Genomic DNA, 18,612 nt, shown 5'->3' on the forward strand with positions numbered 1-18,612 from the left:
AGAGAAGGGCGAGGGATTCTTCGTTGACTGTCAAGCGAGCCCAGATATTGTGGCAGACACTTCTGAGTGATCCACATGGTTCTGGATTATGGAGGCCTAGGCTACGTTTAAGGTAAAGACGAGGGAGGTTCAGGGACCCAGTCCAATTCCGACTGTCTGTTCTGCTCAGTCCAATATAGGGGTTATTTTCTTTAAATGTTTTTTTGGGGGTACTATGAGAGGACTGATCGTGGATCTTTGAACACATGTTCATTCAACTATTTGTAAACAAGGTTATCAGCACTGGCATTTTTTTTGTTTATTCTCATGTTTGTCTTCAGACTTATCTTCATAACATTGAGCCAAAATAATACTGAACACAAAACTCTCAAAACCTTGAAAACCCATCCAGGGGAAGCATTATGGTGTCGCGCCACCTTGGTACAAGCTGTTTGTGTTGTCTAGTCTAGCAACCAAGCCTAACCTAAACAGGCAGCATCGAAATGCACCTCTCCCTTTGTCTTCTCCTTTGTCTGTCTTTATCTCTTCCCCAAGAATGTTGTGCTTTTGTTGTGTGCTTGTGTAAACAGGGGCTATGTGAGATCTATGCAAGCCGGAGCAGGTGGCCATGGAGGGTTTTCTGTCATGAGCATTAAAGAAAAACAGAACATGGGGAAAGGTCACGGCACAGCTGCGCAGGCCGACCCTACCTTGGATTGTTGACTGAATCGAGCTCTTGAATTCCAGGCTGCCATGGCGAGGGAAAGGCGTTTGAATTAGATTGAGGCTCGGCGTGGAGCAGTGAGTGGATACGATACGAGACTGACAGGCTTGATTAGCCCTTGGTGCTGTGCCATGCTCTGAACCTGTCTGTTTAGGTGGGCGTTGCATGTGACTGTGTTTTTAATGTACTCCCCATATTAGAGGAACAAAAGCAAAACACCAACAAACAGAAACTCTGACCTTTTTTGATGATCCACTGTTTGTTCCAAACACTTGTTGTGTTTTGCAACCAGACATTCCCCCACCACCCCCCTCCAGAAGAACAGACATCTGATGATCAACAGAGAAGCAAAGCGTCTGTTTTGTGGACCGCCGTTTGCCTCATTCTAATCTCCTGGAATATCAGTTATTTAGAGCTTTTTGTTTTTGTTGTTATATTTAGGGCTGACATGCCTCATAAACAAGCAGGCCTGTTTCTCATGAACTGCCCCCTCGTGTGTGTGTGTGTGTGTGTGTGTGTGTGTGTGTGTGTGTGTGTGTGTGTGTGTGTGTGTGTGTGTGTGTGTGTGTGTGTGTGTGTGTGTGTGTGTGTGTTCCAGCCTTGCTAAGTACAGTACCCTTAGCGAGACACTTGACCCATAATTACCCCTGAATATGCATCATTGTATAAATGGATTAAGTAAAATAGCAAGCTATTTGAGTCATCACAGATTGGACCATTCCCTGAGCAAACAAAAAATAAATAAACTAGGGCCCTGTCTTGTGGTAGACTAGTTGCCTGTGTCTGCTAGTCTACATGAAGCTTCTGTGCATCTGCCTCAGTGCTGCTCCGATTAACATTGTTGTCACCAGACAACTCTCCAATAAGTCTCTTTCCTATCTGGTTGATATTTATGATGGATAATGCACATTTCCCATTTTCATTTTTACCCTTCTTTATTTTGCTTGCAATATTGTAGCTTTGAATTATTCTGTGGTAATATTAATGAGAAAGTAGATTTATGGGTTTCATTTGTTTGTCAATTCGAAAATTAATTGTGTGTTAATTTTAGCCGCCCCTCGTCAGTGCCGGTTCCAAGCATGCGCGCATTACTTTGCATTCATTGTAGCCTTCCCCTCCTTTATTGTGGGTCACTAGTTTTGCATACATTAAAATAGCCCCACGGCTCATTCTCTTGATTACTTTTGGAGATGCCATGCATTTGGAAATGTACGCCTTTCCGTTATAATTATGAAAATTTTGCATGGAATGACAGTGCGTGCATAATAGCCATTACTTTCCGCCTTTTATGTAGCTTTGGAGAGAGAAAAAAAAAACAGACTCAGTCAATTCTTTTCTATGTGTGGAAAAACATATTTTATTTGAAAAAGAAGTGGGGGTGAATAACGTCAGCATGTGGTTTATTTCAAATCACATTTCATTTGGCCTGAGAATGTGTGTTTCTAATTGGTGTTTCAGAAGGAAGGAGAGTTTGTATGAGCTGAGCTGAGCAGCCAGGCCCTGCAGATGTAGTTGTAGCCGGCTCCCTCCCATCCCACAGTATTCCTATTGCTCGCTCCTTGTTTAGAAAATCCCATTATGGAGTGAGGCTGTGCCAGACTGAAGGGGTGAGCCGGGTCAACATCTGTCTGGAGAGAGAGTGGGCCGAGCTGGAGGCTTGAGGACCCAGCCCAGAGCGCCCAATCCAGAGAACACAGCCCATAGCCTCGGCCCAAACTGCAGACAGAGAGGCAGGGGCTTAGAATGAGATGAGTGGGTGGTGTGACATGACAAATGAACCAATGCAGACCACAGTGTCTGATGAGTCACTGGGATGTTCTGCCTGCAAGAAAAGCAGAGACATCTAAAATTATAGTGCACTATGGTATTGATTATTATAGTGGTAGCTACTGATTTTGCTACTTGATAATAGTAGAGAAATTATTCTTTATTTCAACACAAAAAATAGTAGTGTCTGTAATATTTTTTATTGTTGTTGTGATCTTGCTTATTTTATTTACTCATAATAGATGTGGACATTTGATGTCTGTTAGACAGTGTCCCCAATGGTGGCCCCTCTGCCTTAGGTCTGCTGTGTCTCTTGTTTGGATGGGGATCTCAGGAGACTCAGCCCCTCTGTTGAGTACACATTAACACATACTGGCCTCCCTATTACACGCCTTAAACGCAACATTATAAATCTGCATTTATGCCCATTTTCAACTCCTTTCATGATTAGGCCCAGTGTTTTAAGGGCATTTATTCTGCTTCATATAAATAATTAATCAGCCAAGTTAATTTACTCCTGCCTGACTTGGTCAGCTTCATTAACTTCTCTGGAATTGGGCGACTAGACGTGTCGCCCGCCGCCGCACCAGTGAGGCTTGTGACCAACACAAAAGATGTAAATCTCACCACTGATTTCAGGAATACAGCCCCAGATAAGCATCGGTGTCGTTCGGTTCATACTCATCCCAGGAGAGAGGGGAGGGAGTGGGGGTATGAGCTTGGGGCTGAAGGGTGAGGGGATGTCTGTCTGGGTTTTGTATCACCAAAATCAGAAGCAGTACGGACTTGAAAAATAGAAAATGATTTGTCCAGAATTTTCATGCAGGTACGGCTGAGTAACTGAGTAACTCCCACTTTAAATCATCGTCATGCTTCTTATTATTATTATTTTGAACGCTACCCATGCTACACCATTTAAGCTAGCAGATCAAACTTTAAAACGCAGATCAAACTTTAAAACGTGTATACCGTTCTGGATTAAGTTGTTTGTGTACAACTTTTTGATATCTTTTATAGTTTTCAACTGTTATTAAGCTTGATGTACTCCATCCACTTTCATGGGATTTCCTCAGCATTCTAAAGGTCGCATTGTGACATGACTCCCAACATTCTATTCTATTCACTGAAAACAATGTCACTTTTGACAGCTACTTTGACCACTCTCCGAATAAATTAAACATCTTAGAAATATTCCTCTACTTCTCTGCCAAATCTGAAATTGGAACAACTATCTATTGGAACAACAATATATTCTACCAATCTAATGATACAGTTGTGTTCACATGAACACATCTTTTTTTTCTTTTCTTTTTACTGTTTACTAACAACTGATATTTTGACCACTTTCCTAGCACTTTACACAAAAACTTGAATGTTTTTTTATATTTTTTATTTTTATATATTGTACCAGTCAAAAGTTTGGACACACCTTCTCATTCCAGGGTTTTTCTTTATTTTTACTATTTTCTACATTGTAGAATAATAGTGAAGACATATTTTCGTATTTATTTTTTATTTAACCTTTCTTTAACTAGGCACGTCAGTTACAATGATTGCCTATTGAATATGGAATCATGTAGTAACCAAAAAACTGTTAAACTAATATGATGTAACTCTGGGTCTTCCTTTCCTGTGGTGGTCCTCATGAGAGCCAGTTTCATCATAGCGCTTGATGGTTTTTGCGACTGACCGACCTTCATGTCTCAAAGTAATGATGGACTGTCATTTCTCTTTGCTTATTTGAGCTGTTCTTGGCTCTAATGCATTAAGAAGGAAAGAAATTACACAAATGAACTTTTAACTTCTTGCGTCGAGCAATCCCGTATCCGGGAGCGTAATCATAGCCTCAAGCTCATTACCATAACGCAACGTTAACTATTCATGAAAATCGCAAATGAAATTAAATAAATATATTGGCTCACATGCTTAGCCTTTTGTTAACAACACTGTCATCTCAGATTGTCAAAATATGCTTTTCAACCATAGCTACACAAGCATTTGTGTAAGAGTATTGATAGCTAGCATAGCATTAAGCCTAGCATTCAGCAGGCAACATTTTCACAAAAACAAGAAAAGCATTAAAATAAAATCATTTACCTTTGAAGAACTTCGGATGTTTTCAATGAGGAGACTCTCAGTTAGATAGCAAATGTTCAGTTTTTCCAAAAAGATTATTTGTGCAGGAGAAATCGCTCCGTTTTGTTCATCACATTTGTCTAAGAAAAAAAACAGAAAATTCAGTCATTACAACGCTGAACTTTTTTCCAAATTAACTCCATAATATCGACAGAAACATGGCAAACGTTGTTTAGAATCAATCCTCAAGGTGTTTTTCACATATCTATTCGATGATAAATCATTTGTGGCTGTTTGGTTTCTCCTCTGAACCAAATGGAAAAATGCACGCAGCTGGAGATTACGCAATAATTTTGACGGAGGACACCAAGCGGACACCTGGTAAATGTAGTCTCTTATGGTCAATCTTCCAATGATATGCCTACAAATACGTCACAATGCTGCAGACACCTTGGGGAAACGACAGAAAGTGTAGGCTCATTCCTGGCGCATTCACAGCCATATAAGGAGACATTGGAACACAGCGCATTCAAAATCTGGGGCACTTCCTGTATGAAATTTCATCTTGGTTTCGCCTGTAGCATTAGTTCTGTGGCACTCACAGACTATCTTTGCAGTTTTGGAAACATCAGTGTTTTCTTTCCAAAGCTGTCAATTATATGCATAGTCGAGCATCTTTTCGTGACAAAATAACTTGTTTAAAACGGGAACGTGTTTTTATCCAAAAAATTAAAAGAGCGCCCCCTATATCGAAGAAGTTAACAAGGCACACCAGTTAATTGAAATGCATTCCAGGTGGCTACCACATGAAGCTGGTTGAGAGAATGTCAAGAGTGTGCAAAGCTGTCATCAAGGCAAAAGGTCATCAAGGCAAAGGGTGGCTACTGTGAATAATCTATAACATAAAATATATTTTGATTTGTTTAACACTTTTTTGGTTACTACATGATTCCATATGTGTTATTTCATAGTTTATAGTACAAATAAAGAAAAACCCTTGAATGAGTAGGTGTGTCAACTTTTGACTGGTACTGTATAAACAAATAAAAAATGTGTTCAAATGCCTCTCCTGTGAAGTAGTGAAGTGTGACGTGCGACATACGCCTGGCTTCCTGATGTGGATCACGTTTGAGACGTGAATGGCCAACATTTCACTCCAAAAGGGGAGTTGATTTTCTTTTGCCAACATGTTTCCCAAATTAATTTAGAACGGCATACTAATCACATGACCAATATCTGCACTCTGATTGGAGGATTCCTATAAATTGCCCACTAGGTTGTGCTGCTGATCAAATCTAAATTCCCCAGATTATATAAAGTTTATCATTTTCAATGGAAAAATGTTGCAGCAAACATTGCTGGCAACATTGCTCAGCGATACTGTCCCAGAAAATTGCCAATGCATCATGGCCTAGCCTGGAGCTAAGGATAGCCCGTGGCTAAGAACAATGCAGTGTGAAAAGGCCTATTGTGACTTTTGACACATCAGTTACTCTGACCACTTTCCCAAAAACTAAGACAAAAACATACGACTTCTATTCAAATCTGAAATATGGATACTTCGGGATTTTGGCAATGAAGCACTTTACCTGCTTCCCCTGAGTCAGATGAACTTGTGGATACCATTTTTATGTATCTGCGACCAGTATGAAGGACATTAGAGGAAGTTTTGCGTGCCAATGATAACTAGTATTAGCACAATGCCTGGTCTTCTATGGTAACAGCTAGCATGCTTTCTAGCTGTTACCATAGACATCCAGTTATTGTGCTAGCTATTGCGCTAACGCCAGTTAGCAACTTCCTTAAAACGGAAGTAGATAAAGGGCTTCATTGCCAAAATACCAAATTCCTTAAAAACAACTGACATTTTAACCACTTTCCCAACAACTTAGACCAACATTTACTGTGTAGAAAATCTTTGACTTCTTCTGTGTTTTTCGAATCTAAAATCATAACACTTCTTCCATTACCACAAAAATTAGTTTAAGAGCCAAAGCAAGTCCCCAATTTTACTTTGTTAAATTACCATCTAGTTTATTTAGAAAAAGATTGAAATATATGCAATTATAGAGCATATACACTGAGTGTACAAAACATTATGAACTTTTGTCACCTTGTAGAGTCCATGCCCCGACAAATTTAGGCTTTTCTGAGGACAAAATGGGGGACAATGAGGGCATGGTACTCAATATTAGGAAGCTGTTCTTAACATTTTGTACACTCAGTGTATAGCCCTTTGTAATACAGCATATTCTTCTTTAAAATGAAGTAATAACAGAACATGTTTTTGGTAGACTCATGTTGGTGTTAATTGAGGGCCCCTGTAGGTTTTCAGTGTTTTCACTCGGTTTTAAAATTGATGTTTCTCGCGGAGATCCTTTGGCAGGCAGGCCCACCCGTTGGCCCTGTTTCCCATTAAAAAGCCATTCTGCAGTGGTTCTTCTGGGACCATACAAGTAAATATACCCATTTCCATAGAAAGTGTTTTGTTTGTGAGGGTGAGGGTGAGTGTTTTCTTGGTCTCCTCTGTTTTGCCTTACTGAGGTTGGGTTCTTCCAAGATGTGTGTTTCGATCCCCTGCCTTCTACACAGCCGTGAAGGAGAACACTAACAGAACCTGAGCCATGCTCCTCCCTCCAACCCAGTATGGGCTTGTCATTTGTAAAGTATCTGGTCCGGAAAGACACAACAAGACACTAGTTCATCACCCAGTGGAAAGAGAGTCTATGAGAGTGTGTGCGTGTGTTTGCTTCGCTGAATACAGTGCAAGCAAACAAACAAGAAACAGACATGCATGAACCAGTAGGAAAACCGGTAATAAAAGTGGACGAAAAGTGTGGCCCGGATTGAAATGTACTGTGTCCCCTCCCCTGTACTGTGCCTTGTTTTAGAAGATTTTTCTCCTACTCTCTGCTCCTTCAGGTTTTGAAGTCATGATGCAAGAATCTGGGACAGAGGCGACAAGCAACGGTCCGGCCAATCAGAACGGAGCAGCGAGCGTGGAGGGCGGAGCCAGGGACGCGAGGCCCGGGAGCGTGACGACCCCGTCGGCAGCTGACCTGATCCATCTCCAGCAGCACCAGGTCAACTAGGTTCCTCCCTTCACACCTGTCGTTATGAACCCATGTGAACAGCAGTCCCTAGCCCACCTCTAAAGTGCCTGTTAATATTTAATCCTGTCCCAAAGTGCATAAACACATTATTATAATCATTTATGTATATTCGAGGGCGTTTTAGATTTTTTTTTTTTTTAAGAGTGGGGGGAGATTGCTCAGTGATTGTGTTGTTTGGGTGCGGACATGTTTATTGTAGCATGCAGCATCTGCATTTTGGTGAAATATTTATCAAGGTAGGTCAACATATTTTAAGTGTGTGGGTGCCACACGATTCTCTGACAGTTTGAGTGCTGTGCTGACCGGGTTTTCCCTTGGCTCATTGTAAACACGCCTCACACTCACAACTAATGGCACACTCCTCTGTGTCCGACCAATGAGGCCCGAAGAATGGCGGTAGCTTTATTATTAGTAAAGCCCAAAACATTTTCACCATCTGAGACTTGAGGCAAACAGACAAGCTCTTTCTGTTGGTGTCAGTGTTATGTGTGCCACGCGACAGTGTGTTTAAGGAAACAGCATTGAAAAGATCACTGTGTCTCATGCTATTGTGCCATCACAGAATGACTGGGGTTGTTGTCAGGAGCAGTTTAGTCATGATGTACAGCCTCTTTTGTTGCTGTCTGTTGTCACAGCATATCTATCAACATCGGTATACTGTAAGGTCCCATGCTAAATCATGCATTTTGTCTCAAAGAAAATAATACAATCTTATTCATTTGAAGCACTTGAAAATGAAAATTAGCCTCTGAACACGTACAGCACATTTGAAGTAATATGCCAAAAATTACATATTTGTTGCAAGCCAGTAACATTAACACCCGCAAAGTTGCAAATGCATGCTTTCCAGCAGCTCCAGCAGCAGTAATAGAAAAACCCAAGTAGTGTACTCTACTTGTGTCTCAGTGTTAGACCTGTAGGCCCACTACTCCACATAGCTGTCTGTCTCTCCTATCTCCCCTCCATCACTGCTGCTCTAGCTGTCTCCCTCTCTTTTTCCAGCTCAAAACGAGTATGTCGTCAGTGAGAAAATCACAGCCATACTGAATTCATTACTGCAGTAGTCACACAAAACCGTGGATAAAATTTCAATAACTGCAAGCCACAGTTGAGTAAACAGTTGCACTGAAACTTAATTCCTGTTGACTTTTCCTTCATTCTTTGCCAGGGGCGCATTCTGATTCGCTCTGCAAAGACAACAGGGGTTACAACTTTGATGAATGTGAGGCAGATGAGAGGGAGAGCAGGGAAGTGTCATGGATGCGCACTTGACACCAAGGAGAGAGAGAAAAAAAAATCCTTATCCCGAGAATAGAGCCAACCATCCAGCACTGGTCTCTATTTTAAAGTCATATGGAGGGAATAATGATTCTCTCAGATCAGTCATTTATGAAAACAATTTAGAATCAACAACTTTACTCGTGAATTTAATCCTGTATAATTGTTTTCCTGTGCATTTGAATAGCACATGTTTTCTGTTTGTCCTTTTGAACCAAGCCCATGGTTAATTTCTGTGGCGTACCATGCGGTTGATGATGGGGACGGAGAGAGGAAGGCGGATAGATTCATTGTTCTGTGTGATAAATGGTGCATGGTTTGGGATGAAGGACGAGATGTCTCATTCTCCGCTCCTGACGCTCTCCTTTGATAGGGTACTTACCAGTAGAGGATTCTGGGGGAAATGCGCCTGTCTTTTTATTCTCCCATTAGGCTAACCCAGGATTTTCACTCATGCATCATGAACCATGTTAATTGTCGCATGGGCATTAAGATCTTCGCTCAATTACTTGATAACTTTTACTTTTGTGGCATTTTGCAGTCTGTCGTTTCCATTTTCTTTGCTGGTTGCACTAATATAACCTGACAGACATGTGGGCTTCTGTGTCTTTGTTCTCTGGGAATCATCCAAGACACCATTTCCCTTTTGGTGATGCAGAAATCAATCTAGAATTTTCTCTGACTCAAAGTGCGAATACATCCCCTGAGTCAGGGTGAACAACAAACCTGGGGGTGGCATATCATTTATTCTTATTAGGGAACATAACTATGAAAGACAGTGCTCATTAATAAAGATAGGGGATAAAATAATTGTAATCTGTTTGATCATCTTGATTCTGACAGGGGAATTCATCTTGTCGACCAGTCAGATTTGGGGGAAGTGGACCATAAGCTTGGTTTAAACATCTTTATTAGTAAGTCAAATATTGGGCTGGAATACCTCAACAGTAAGGTGCTCGCATGGCTTATCTAAATCTACAATTTAAGTAGTTCCCCCTTATTGGCATTTTTTTGGAGAACAAAATCTTTATTCTCTTTTTCTTTTATGAGAAATAGCTTGAGTGTTTATTTGCTCATATTTGAGCAATTTCATCTAGGCTTTTGCCATGTGCAACTTTTATTTGTTGCTTTTGTGTTAGAAAGTCTGGGGATCATTCAGATGTTTCTGCTTGTGCTTTGTTGATGTCGGTTCAGAGATTTGAAATCAGCCCAAACATCTAAAGCCATTCACTGTATGGACATTTTCTGTTTGAACCAAAATGTACCCATTTGGTAGATAAATGTCGGGTAATGTTGTGTCAACCAAACATAAGGTTTACACACTATACTTTTTTAAAAATGTTGTCGCTAAATTTTCTTGCTGCTTGTGCAGAAGTTGTGGTTTTCACCAAGTCCCTTTCATGAGGAAATGAATGATGATAGAAATTATGAAGACAAATATGTAAAAAAGGGCTGTTTATGCAATGGCTAGAAATGTGTGGCTTTTCGGTTTGTTTTGTTGTTATTGATCTTGCAAGAGGAAGTTCTGATGGCCAAAGGAGAAGTCACATAATAGAACAGACCAGATGCAGCCAGCCACATCAACAGGCAGGCAGTCACAGCGATGACGCGATTGAACATTTAGATACTGCAGTATTTTGTGCTGCTGTTGACTCCATCCAGCACATTCAAGTTCCTACATATACTGCTGTTGGTAGTGATTTATGGTTCATTTAGGCAGTAATCTCTTGCATGTTTGAGCAAAACAATTGATTATTCTGCTAGGAATTGGGTTCAGCTGATATGACTGTGGACTATTAAATATTAATATCCTGTCTCTTAGAAGTGTCCTTTTAATCAAGTTGGAGAGATTCCTTAAATATCATTGTTCCTCAGTGATACAAAATACATTCCAACAATATTATCAGAAAAAGAACAACAGCCGGATGAAGCATTGCTTTTCATCTTTTGCAGAAACATCCATCCAGGCTTTTTTGTCAGACAAATGCTCTAAAGCTTTTTTTGCAAGTCACAAGATAAGGCAAACCATGATGGGAGTTTGTTCTCCCTCTCTGACGGAGAAGGGCCATCCGTACTGTAGCGTTGCGTGTGCAAAAGGGAGAGACGACACTGCCTCTTCACACGTAACAGCGGAAAGAGCTGAGCAGGCACAGGTTAGCTGTTTGCATAATGCAAACCTTACAAGGTCCCTTATGGACATGGTGGGAGAGAGCGAGCGAGATGTGCGAGCGAGATGTGCGCACACGCATTCAGCTCAGCCTGTCCGTCCGTCCGTCGCGTCGCTGAACTCTGCATTGAGGTGCACACACCAGAGGAGGAAGTGCTAAGCGATAAGCAGACTCACATGACTTTCTCCCGTTTCCAGACTACTGTAGGACAGACAGGTACAGTACAGCAGGGCCAGGGCTGCTGAGGCCTCTGTTCTGTTCAGTAGGAGACTACTTAGATGAGAGAGGTTAACAGCATCAGGTCAAAGGAGAGCGCAAAGCAGCCCTCACACTGCTGGGATGGTTGGCTGCTGATTGTGTGCACTCGACTGTGGAGTTCAGTGGAAGAGAACCACAAGCAGCTTCCTCAGTTGAAATACATTACAAGAAAGGAGAAAACGCTCCTTTATCACCACACATTTGAATTGAATTGAGCATCTTTGTGTTTTCTCATAGCTGTATATCTGCTCAGTGCTGCATAGCTAATGCGTATGATAAAGGGCAGGTTTCTCTGTGTGGTTGGTGTCCAAGAGCTATGGCGCATTATTCTCTCAATGTGTTTCCTTGCTGAGGGTTGCTGCACACACACACACACACACACACACACACACACACACACACACACACACACACACACACACACACACACTCCCCATCTCAGAGAGGATCATGTTGAAAGGATACACACTGCTTTATGTCTGTCAGATCGGGCTAGGGACGGTAGGGGCTGCAACTTATTGTAAATCTGGGGGAACGGATAACATCAGTGTTATGACACTACATATTGCCCTAAATTGCTTTATTGGTAAAATTATAGTGCTCTTCCAATTTGAATAATTTTATGGAATCCCTCACAGAACAGTTTAATTATGTTATCACACAACTCACAACATCTGTCTTTATAGTGGAGCGGATGACAGTTTTATTACAGGCTGAATTTCTTTGGTGGGTTTGGCAATTGACGTGTGATCTGATTAATAATCATACTGATGGAGGTGGAAATTGAACAGTACTGTGCTTGTATGTACAGGTAACTGCCAAAATGATGGAAACACTTGAGTAAATGAGCGATTCAAAGTATACCCAATTGAACACTTAGAGGAGATTCTGGAGTGGCGCCTGAGACGGCGTTCTCCACCTCCATCAGCAAAAACGTATCGTGGAATAATGGTGTCGCATCCCTCCAATAGAGTTCCAGACACTTGTTGAATCTATGCCAAGGTGCATTGAAGCTGTTCTGGCTCGTGGTGGCCCAACATATTATTAAAACACTTTGTGTTGGGGTTTCCTTTATTTTGTCAGTTACCTGTAGAAAATAAAACTTCATCACTGTTTTTGTCGAGGCCTAAGCCTTCCGCAATTGAACCATATTGCTTTTTGAGTCAAGTTAATTGTTACATGCAATATATTTCTCTCCCAGGGAAAGAGAGATCTGTTTAGTCTAGCATGGTATGACTTCTGAAGCCTTTTGTCATGTCTTGTTTAGTTTTGTTCTTCATGTGTTTTGAAGGTAACCTCAATAGCAGAACCTCTCCCTATGGCTACATTCCAAAATGGCCAGCTCATGAACTCATCCATTTTGTTGAGTCTACCTCCAGCATGTCCTTTCAGCCCGCCGGGCATGCAGCAGCAGAAAGAGATGAAGTACACGTTGCATGTGTGCATACCATGCCATACCCCAGAGTTTAAAATAGTTGACTGTTCCATGGGTTGACATCCTGTTTACACCCCCTCCCCGACCTGTTTCATGTGGGCAGGCGGGGGAGGGTGGGGGGTGGTGGGGGGTCTGAGGAGTTGTTTCACAATGAGGTAATCAGAGAGCCTCTTCACTTCCCCCATGCCCCAACAAGACAGCAGCGCTGCAAGGTAAGTCATTCACTACTGTACTGCAGCTCACCCCAGCCACATGAAAAGAAACATGGGGGATAATGGATTTCAGGTCAAACAGTCAGCGCCTGGAAAAAGACATTAAAGGAGGAGTTAGCGGTGTGTGCGTGTGTAGGGGAGGGGGTGTAGTAGAGTGGAAGGTGTATTGTTGTGCATCCCGTATTTATCAGGATGATGTAACGGTGCTCCCCTCCCCCTTCACCCCTCCACGCCCCTCTTTAAAGAAAGCCCTCAGAAGTGTGTTATGTTGGGTCAGTGTGGCCACTGCTTCCTATGTAAATGATGCGCCTGTATGCTGGTATCATTAGGAAGCGTGAAGTGGCTCTCATTGTGTGGCGCCCGGATGGTCTTTGATGGCGTGTCTGTGTGTTAGTGCTGAAGAGGGGAACTCTAAACTTCTGAGCAGGTGTCTGGAGCAGCTGGTGTGGAGAGGCAGACAGGGAAACACGTCTGTATTGGTTCAGTTTTCAATGGCTTATTGGAAGGGCTGAACCGTTGCGAGGGTTTTTGACTAAATGCATAATACCCGCATACCCACAAACCTACCCCTCAAACCCCACATGTTCACAGTCAAGACACGCATATGCACACACACACACACACACACACACACACAAACACATGTGCTCAGGCACACACACACACACACACACACACACACACACACACACACACACACACACACACTGGTATTGGTCTGTTATTGTTGAGCAGATTGTGTGTTTAGCGGTGTAAACAAGTAACCGCTTTAACAGGGACTCGGGAGGCTTGGGTTGGGAAAGTACAGGCCTTAACATGAAAGGTTTTAATAGCCATAGTCAAAACACTGTTTAAACAAAACCCGTTATTCAGTGGAATGGAATGTTTACATCGAGTTGAATAATAATGCCTTTTTCGGAGAAACTAGTCTTTTAGGATGGCCAATTTGGCCCAATTTATTAGGGATCAAGTTAAAGATACACAAGTCGTCTTGGGAAAACATTTAAGCACAGGGCTTATACATTTTTAATGAGAGCTCTACTTTAAAAACTTCATAGAATTAATATGTATCAGGAAAGTATTTTCTCCACAGAAAACTTCTGGGTAATTAATATTCATAGGCTGTGCATGTTAACACCCCCAATGCAAGTGCAATGTAGATCCAATTAACATAGAATGGGCCCTAAGGATTTGGCAGATAAGGTTTAAACGAGGTATTGAAATTGAAACTGGGGCTTTCTCCCAATAAAACACTTATTTGTTTCAATAAAACCCTAATCCTTGTAGCTTCATTCGCCTCAGATTAAGGCGTTTATTGGGGCTCCAGAGGCCACAATAGTACACAGATAGAAAGGGTGTATATGTGTGTATTGGGGGTGGGGGAGGGCATTACCAATCGAGAGAGTAGCCTGCTAATGCAAAAGCGGTGTAGTGAAACTGTCTTTTTATGTCTTATTCATAATCTACACGCATCACTGTGGATAACAGACGTCAATGTTCATTCACGGCGTCAGACCTCAGTGCTGAGACTGGGCAGGCTGGGCCCAGGTGACAGAGAGGGAAGAGCTGGAGACTGGAGGGGAGCAAAGTGATGGCAGCAAAACGCCTGTTTACTCCTGCCAGGCGTCTGTTAGCACGCAGGCCTGTGATATTGCTCCCCAGAGCACCTTGTGAAGAATGTGCTTGCCGCTTGTTTCTTAAAGGCCCAGTGCAGTCAAAATTCTGTTTTTTTTGTGTGTGTTTTGTATCATGTTGTACGACAGCTGATGAAACTAACACTGTAAAAGTGTGAAACAATGTAATCAGTGTTATTTCCTGATAGCATTTTCAGGAAATTGCAACTATCTACACAGAACCTTCTAATCAGCAGATTTGCATGGGCAGGAGGTTCAGCTTTCCATGGTGACATCACCATGCGTTAAATTGGATAATATACCAATAACAAAGAGAGTTCCAAACCTCTCTGCCAATAACAGCTAGTTTTCAGTTTTCCCTTCCCAACTCGGATCACTCCTAGACAGTCCTAGCAAAATTATTGCTTGAGAAGCAGTTTTTTTAATGGAAATCTATTACAGTAAGGTGCTTAATTGTTACCCAGAAATGATTTGATATTGAAATGAAAACGGCTACATTGGGCCATTAACCCTGTCAGTCCAGAGACCCCAGCAAAAATAATATTTTCATTTACAGTTGAAGTCGGAGGTTTTCATACATCTTAGCCAAATACATTTAAACTCAGTTTTTCACAATTCCTGACATTTAATCTTAGTAAAAATTCTCTGTTTTAGGTCAGTTAGGATCGCCACTTTATTTTAAGAATGGGAAATGGCAGAATAACAGTAGAGAGAGTGATTTATTTCAGCTTGTATTTCTTTCATCACATTCCCAGTAAGTCAGAAGTTTACATACACTCAATTAGTATTTGGTAGCATTGCCTTTAAATTTCAGGTAGCCTTCCACAAGCTTCCCACAATAAGTTGGGTGAATTTTGGCCCATTCCTCCTGACAGAGCTGGTGTAACTGAGTCAGGTTTGTAGGCCTCCTTGCTCGCACACGCTTTTTCAGTTCTGCCCACAAATTTTCTATAGGATTGAGGTCAGGGCTTTGTGATGGCCACTACAATACCTTGACTTTGTTGTCCTTTAAGCCATTTTGCAACAACTTTGGAAGTATGCTTGGGGTCATTGTCCATTTGGAAGACCCATTTGCGACCAAGCTTTAACTTCCTGACTGATGTCTTGAGATGTTGCTTCAATATATCCACATAATTTTCCTACCTCATGTAGCCATCTATTTTGTGAAGTGCACCAGTCCCTCCTGCAGCAAAGCACCTCCACAACATGATGCTGCCACCCCCTTTTTCCTCCAAACATAACGATGGTCATTATGGCCAAACAATTCTAGTTTTGTTTCATCAGACCAGAGGACATTTCTACAAAAAGTATGATCTTTGTCCCCATGTGCAGTTGCAAACCGTAGTCTAGCTTTTTTTTTTTTATGGCGGTTTTGAAGCAGTGGTTTCTTCCTTTCAGGTTATGTCGATATTGGACACGTTTTACTGTGGATATGGTCTTATTGTGTTTATACTTGCGTACTATTGTTTGTACAGATGAACGTGTTACCTTCAGGCGTTTGGAAATTGCTCCCAAGGATGAACCAGACTTATGGAGGTGTACCATTTTTTTTCTGAGGTCTTGGCTGATTTCTTTTGATTTTCCCATGATGTCAAGCAAAGAGGCACCAAGGTAGGCCTTGAAATATATTCACATGTACACCTCCAATTGACTCAAATGATGTCAGTTAGCCTATCTGAAGCTTCTAAAGCCATGACATTATTTTCTGGAATTTTCCAAGCTGTTTAAAGGGCTAGGCGCCTCGTCAGCGGGACACCTGTCTGCAACTATGTGAGCTTATTACAGTATTATAGACACTATGTCCTGGGATTTCCTATGATCTTCTATGTAGAAGAACCGCTTACCTTCTAATGGCTGTTGTGTAGCTCGTGAGCATCATAAACATGTTACATGTGCGTGTTTGTGAGCGTCTCAGCTTTTCATAGATAGCTTTTAGTAGTTTGAAGATCAAACCATTCGGACTCTTCAGAAGTTTTTGTAAAAAATAAAAATAAAAACGGCCCCGGACCCCTTCAGGATCCGCCCTTGTTTCACAAACATCGCTCTAGCTCAGCTCCCGTTAATCACACAGACTAATGGTTGGTATGCAGAAGAAATAGAAAAAACACCATGTTTAAAAGGGGTTAGAAGTCCAAATCACACTGGCGTTATGGTGGGACTCATTGGGTTAAAGGGCTCAGAATGCCTCTAAACGGTTTAGCTGCCAAATGGTGATGAAGGTGCTTGAGAAAGAACCAGAGAGATTTTTCTATTATCTCCCCCACCTTCTTGTTTCCCTGCTCTACACATCAATTCTCTCTGTCGAAGAATAGAGCAGTGAGCTTTTTTTGTGTGACTTTTGAACCTCCTTGGTTAGTAACATTGGGAGTGCAGAGGCTTTGGGAAATCCTTCTTTTTATTTTTAACCCGTTACACCACTGACAGTCTCCCCAGCATCGCTAGCTATGATCCTAATGCTTATGCTGCACTCACTAGCTGGGAAATGGCCTCTGTAGGATGGGCCATAAAAATGAGCAGCACAGACGTGTGTCGGCTTCATTCAGCACAGTCACTATGCTGTAATGGAGATACATGGCGAACTGACCTTGGTCTCTACACGCAGGACGTTAGGATCTCAATAAACGTAGAGGCTGTTAGTGGTGGTAGGGAGACCACGTTTCTCAGGGTTTGTATGGTGGCAGGTTATGAGTAGTGGAATGGACAATGAGACATTATTAAGTCTGCATTCGACATGATTTTCCCTTGCTATCATGAAAAGACAATATGACAAATAACTGACTCCTAAAATCAATGGATTACCTATAGAGGTAAATATATGTCTGTGTGAACCCTCACTCTGCCTCCTTTCAGAGCACATTGGATGATTTGACTTGTCTCGTCTCCCATCGACGTATGTATCAGTGATTTAATAATCACCTCCGATGCGTTCGGGAGTGACGTGGCCTCTATTTGAGAGACAAATGGCGAGGGACCTGCGTGTGCAACTGAATGGTTGTATACCATTTAGAGAATGATATGTTGCGTCTACGATGTGATGTCTCATCATAAAGAAAAGTGATGGCACCCCAGCATCCTGTGAATGACGGCTGCCATAAATAGTCACCCACAGCACCACCAGTATAAATCCTCATTCGCTCTTTCTCTCTCTCTTAAAAAAAGATAGATATTATTTAAATGGACAAATAAAAACAAATGTTTTCTCCACTGTGAGGATGCCGGGCGGGAGCCCCTCTGGAACACAGGGATGCATGTTGTGTTGTGTTGCTTTCTAGCTGTGGGCTCCACTGTGAGGATGCCGGGCGGGAGCCCCTCTGGAACACAGGGATGCATGTTGTGTTGTGTTGCTTTCTAGCTGTGGGCTCCACTGCGCTGTTGTTATTTAGTTGTTTACAATCTCTTGACATGATGTAATGGGATGGCTGTGAAAGTACTAGCCAGTAAATGGCACAGGAAATAAGACAGGGCTTTATGCTTGTTTCTCCCCTTTTTTTCCTCTCTCTCTCTTCCCGTATTCTCCCGCACTGGGAATATGTTCTGCATTATACTAAAGGAACATGAGCCTTGAATATAAGGAACTCGTTTTTGCGTTAGGTGCTCCCCGGAGGTAGGGGGAAAATATCATGTCCCTGTGTGAAATGCGAATGTGAAATCTAGCAGAAAGAAATATTTATGACCATTTTCTGCTTGATTAGAGCTGGCTGACATGCATTAGGATACAGGGGCTGGACAAAAGGGAGCGCTTCTTCTGGGCAAATGTTTAAAAGAGTTGTTTAGAGCAGGCCCTACCTGTCCGTCTGTCTGTCTGCTCGGGTGAAGGGAGAGCATGGGAACGGCAGTGGGGTATGTCCATGTCCAACAAGAGTCATCTGGGAGGGATTCATACGGTAGGGAAGTGACAGGCTCCATCAGTACCATGCTCCAGAGAGATAGGCTGCTGTCAGCTGCCATCCAGCTACAGGTAAACTAAC

General features: G+C 42.1%; 1 protein-coding gene across 1 annotated transcript in view; it reads left to right on the forward strand.

The window, feature by feature from the left end:
* foxp1b (forkhead box P1b) overlaps window positions 1-18,612 on the forward strand; it is a 123,398-nt gene that overhangs the window by 25,931 nt on the left and 78,855 nt on the right. Inside the window, 1 exon segment of the mRNA XM_024426829.2 lies at window positions 7,469-7,629. Coding sequence (XP_024282597.2) covers window positions 7,469-7,629 — 161 coding nt within the window.

The sequence above is a fragment of the Oncorhynchus tshawytscha genome, linkage group LG07 (genome assembly GCF_018296145.1).
Source record: "Oncorhynchus tshawytscha isolate Ot180627B linkage group LG07, Otsh_v2.0, whole genome shotgun sequence".
NCBI classification, from domain to species: Eukaryota; Metazoa; Chordata; class Actinopteri; order Salmoniformes; family Salmonidae; genus Oncorhynchus; species Oncorhynchus tshawytscha.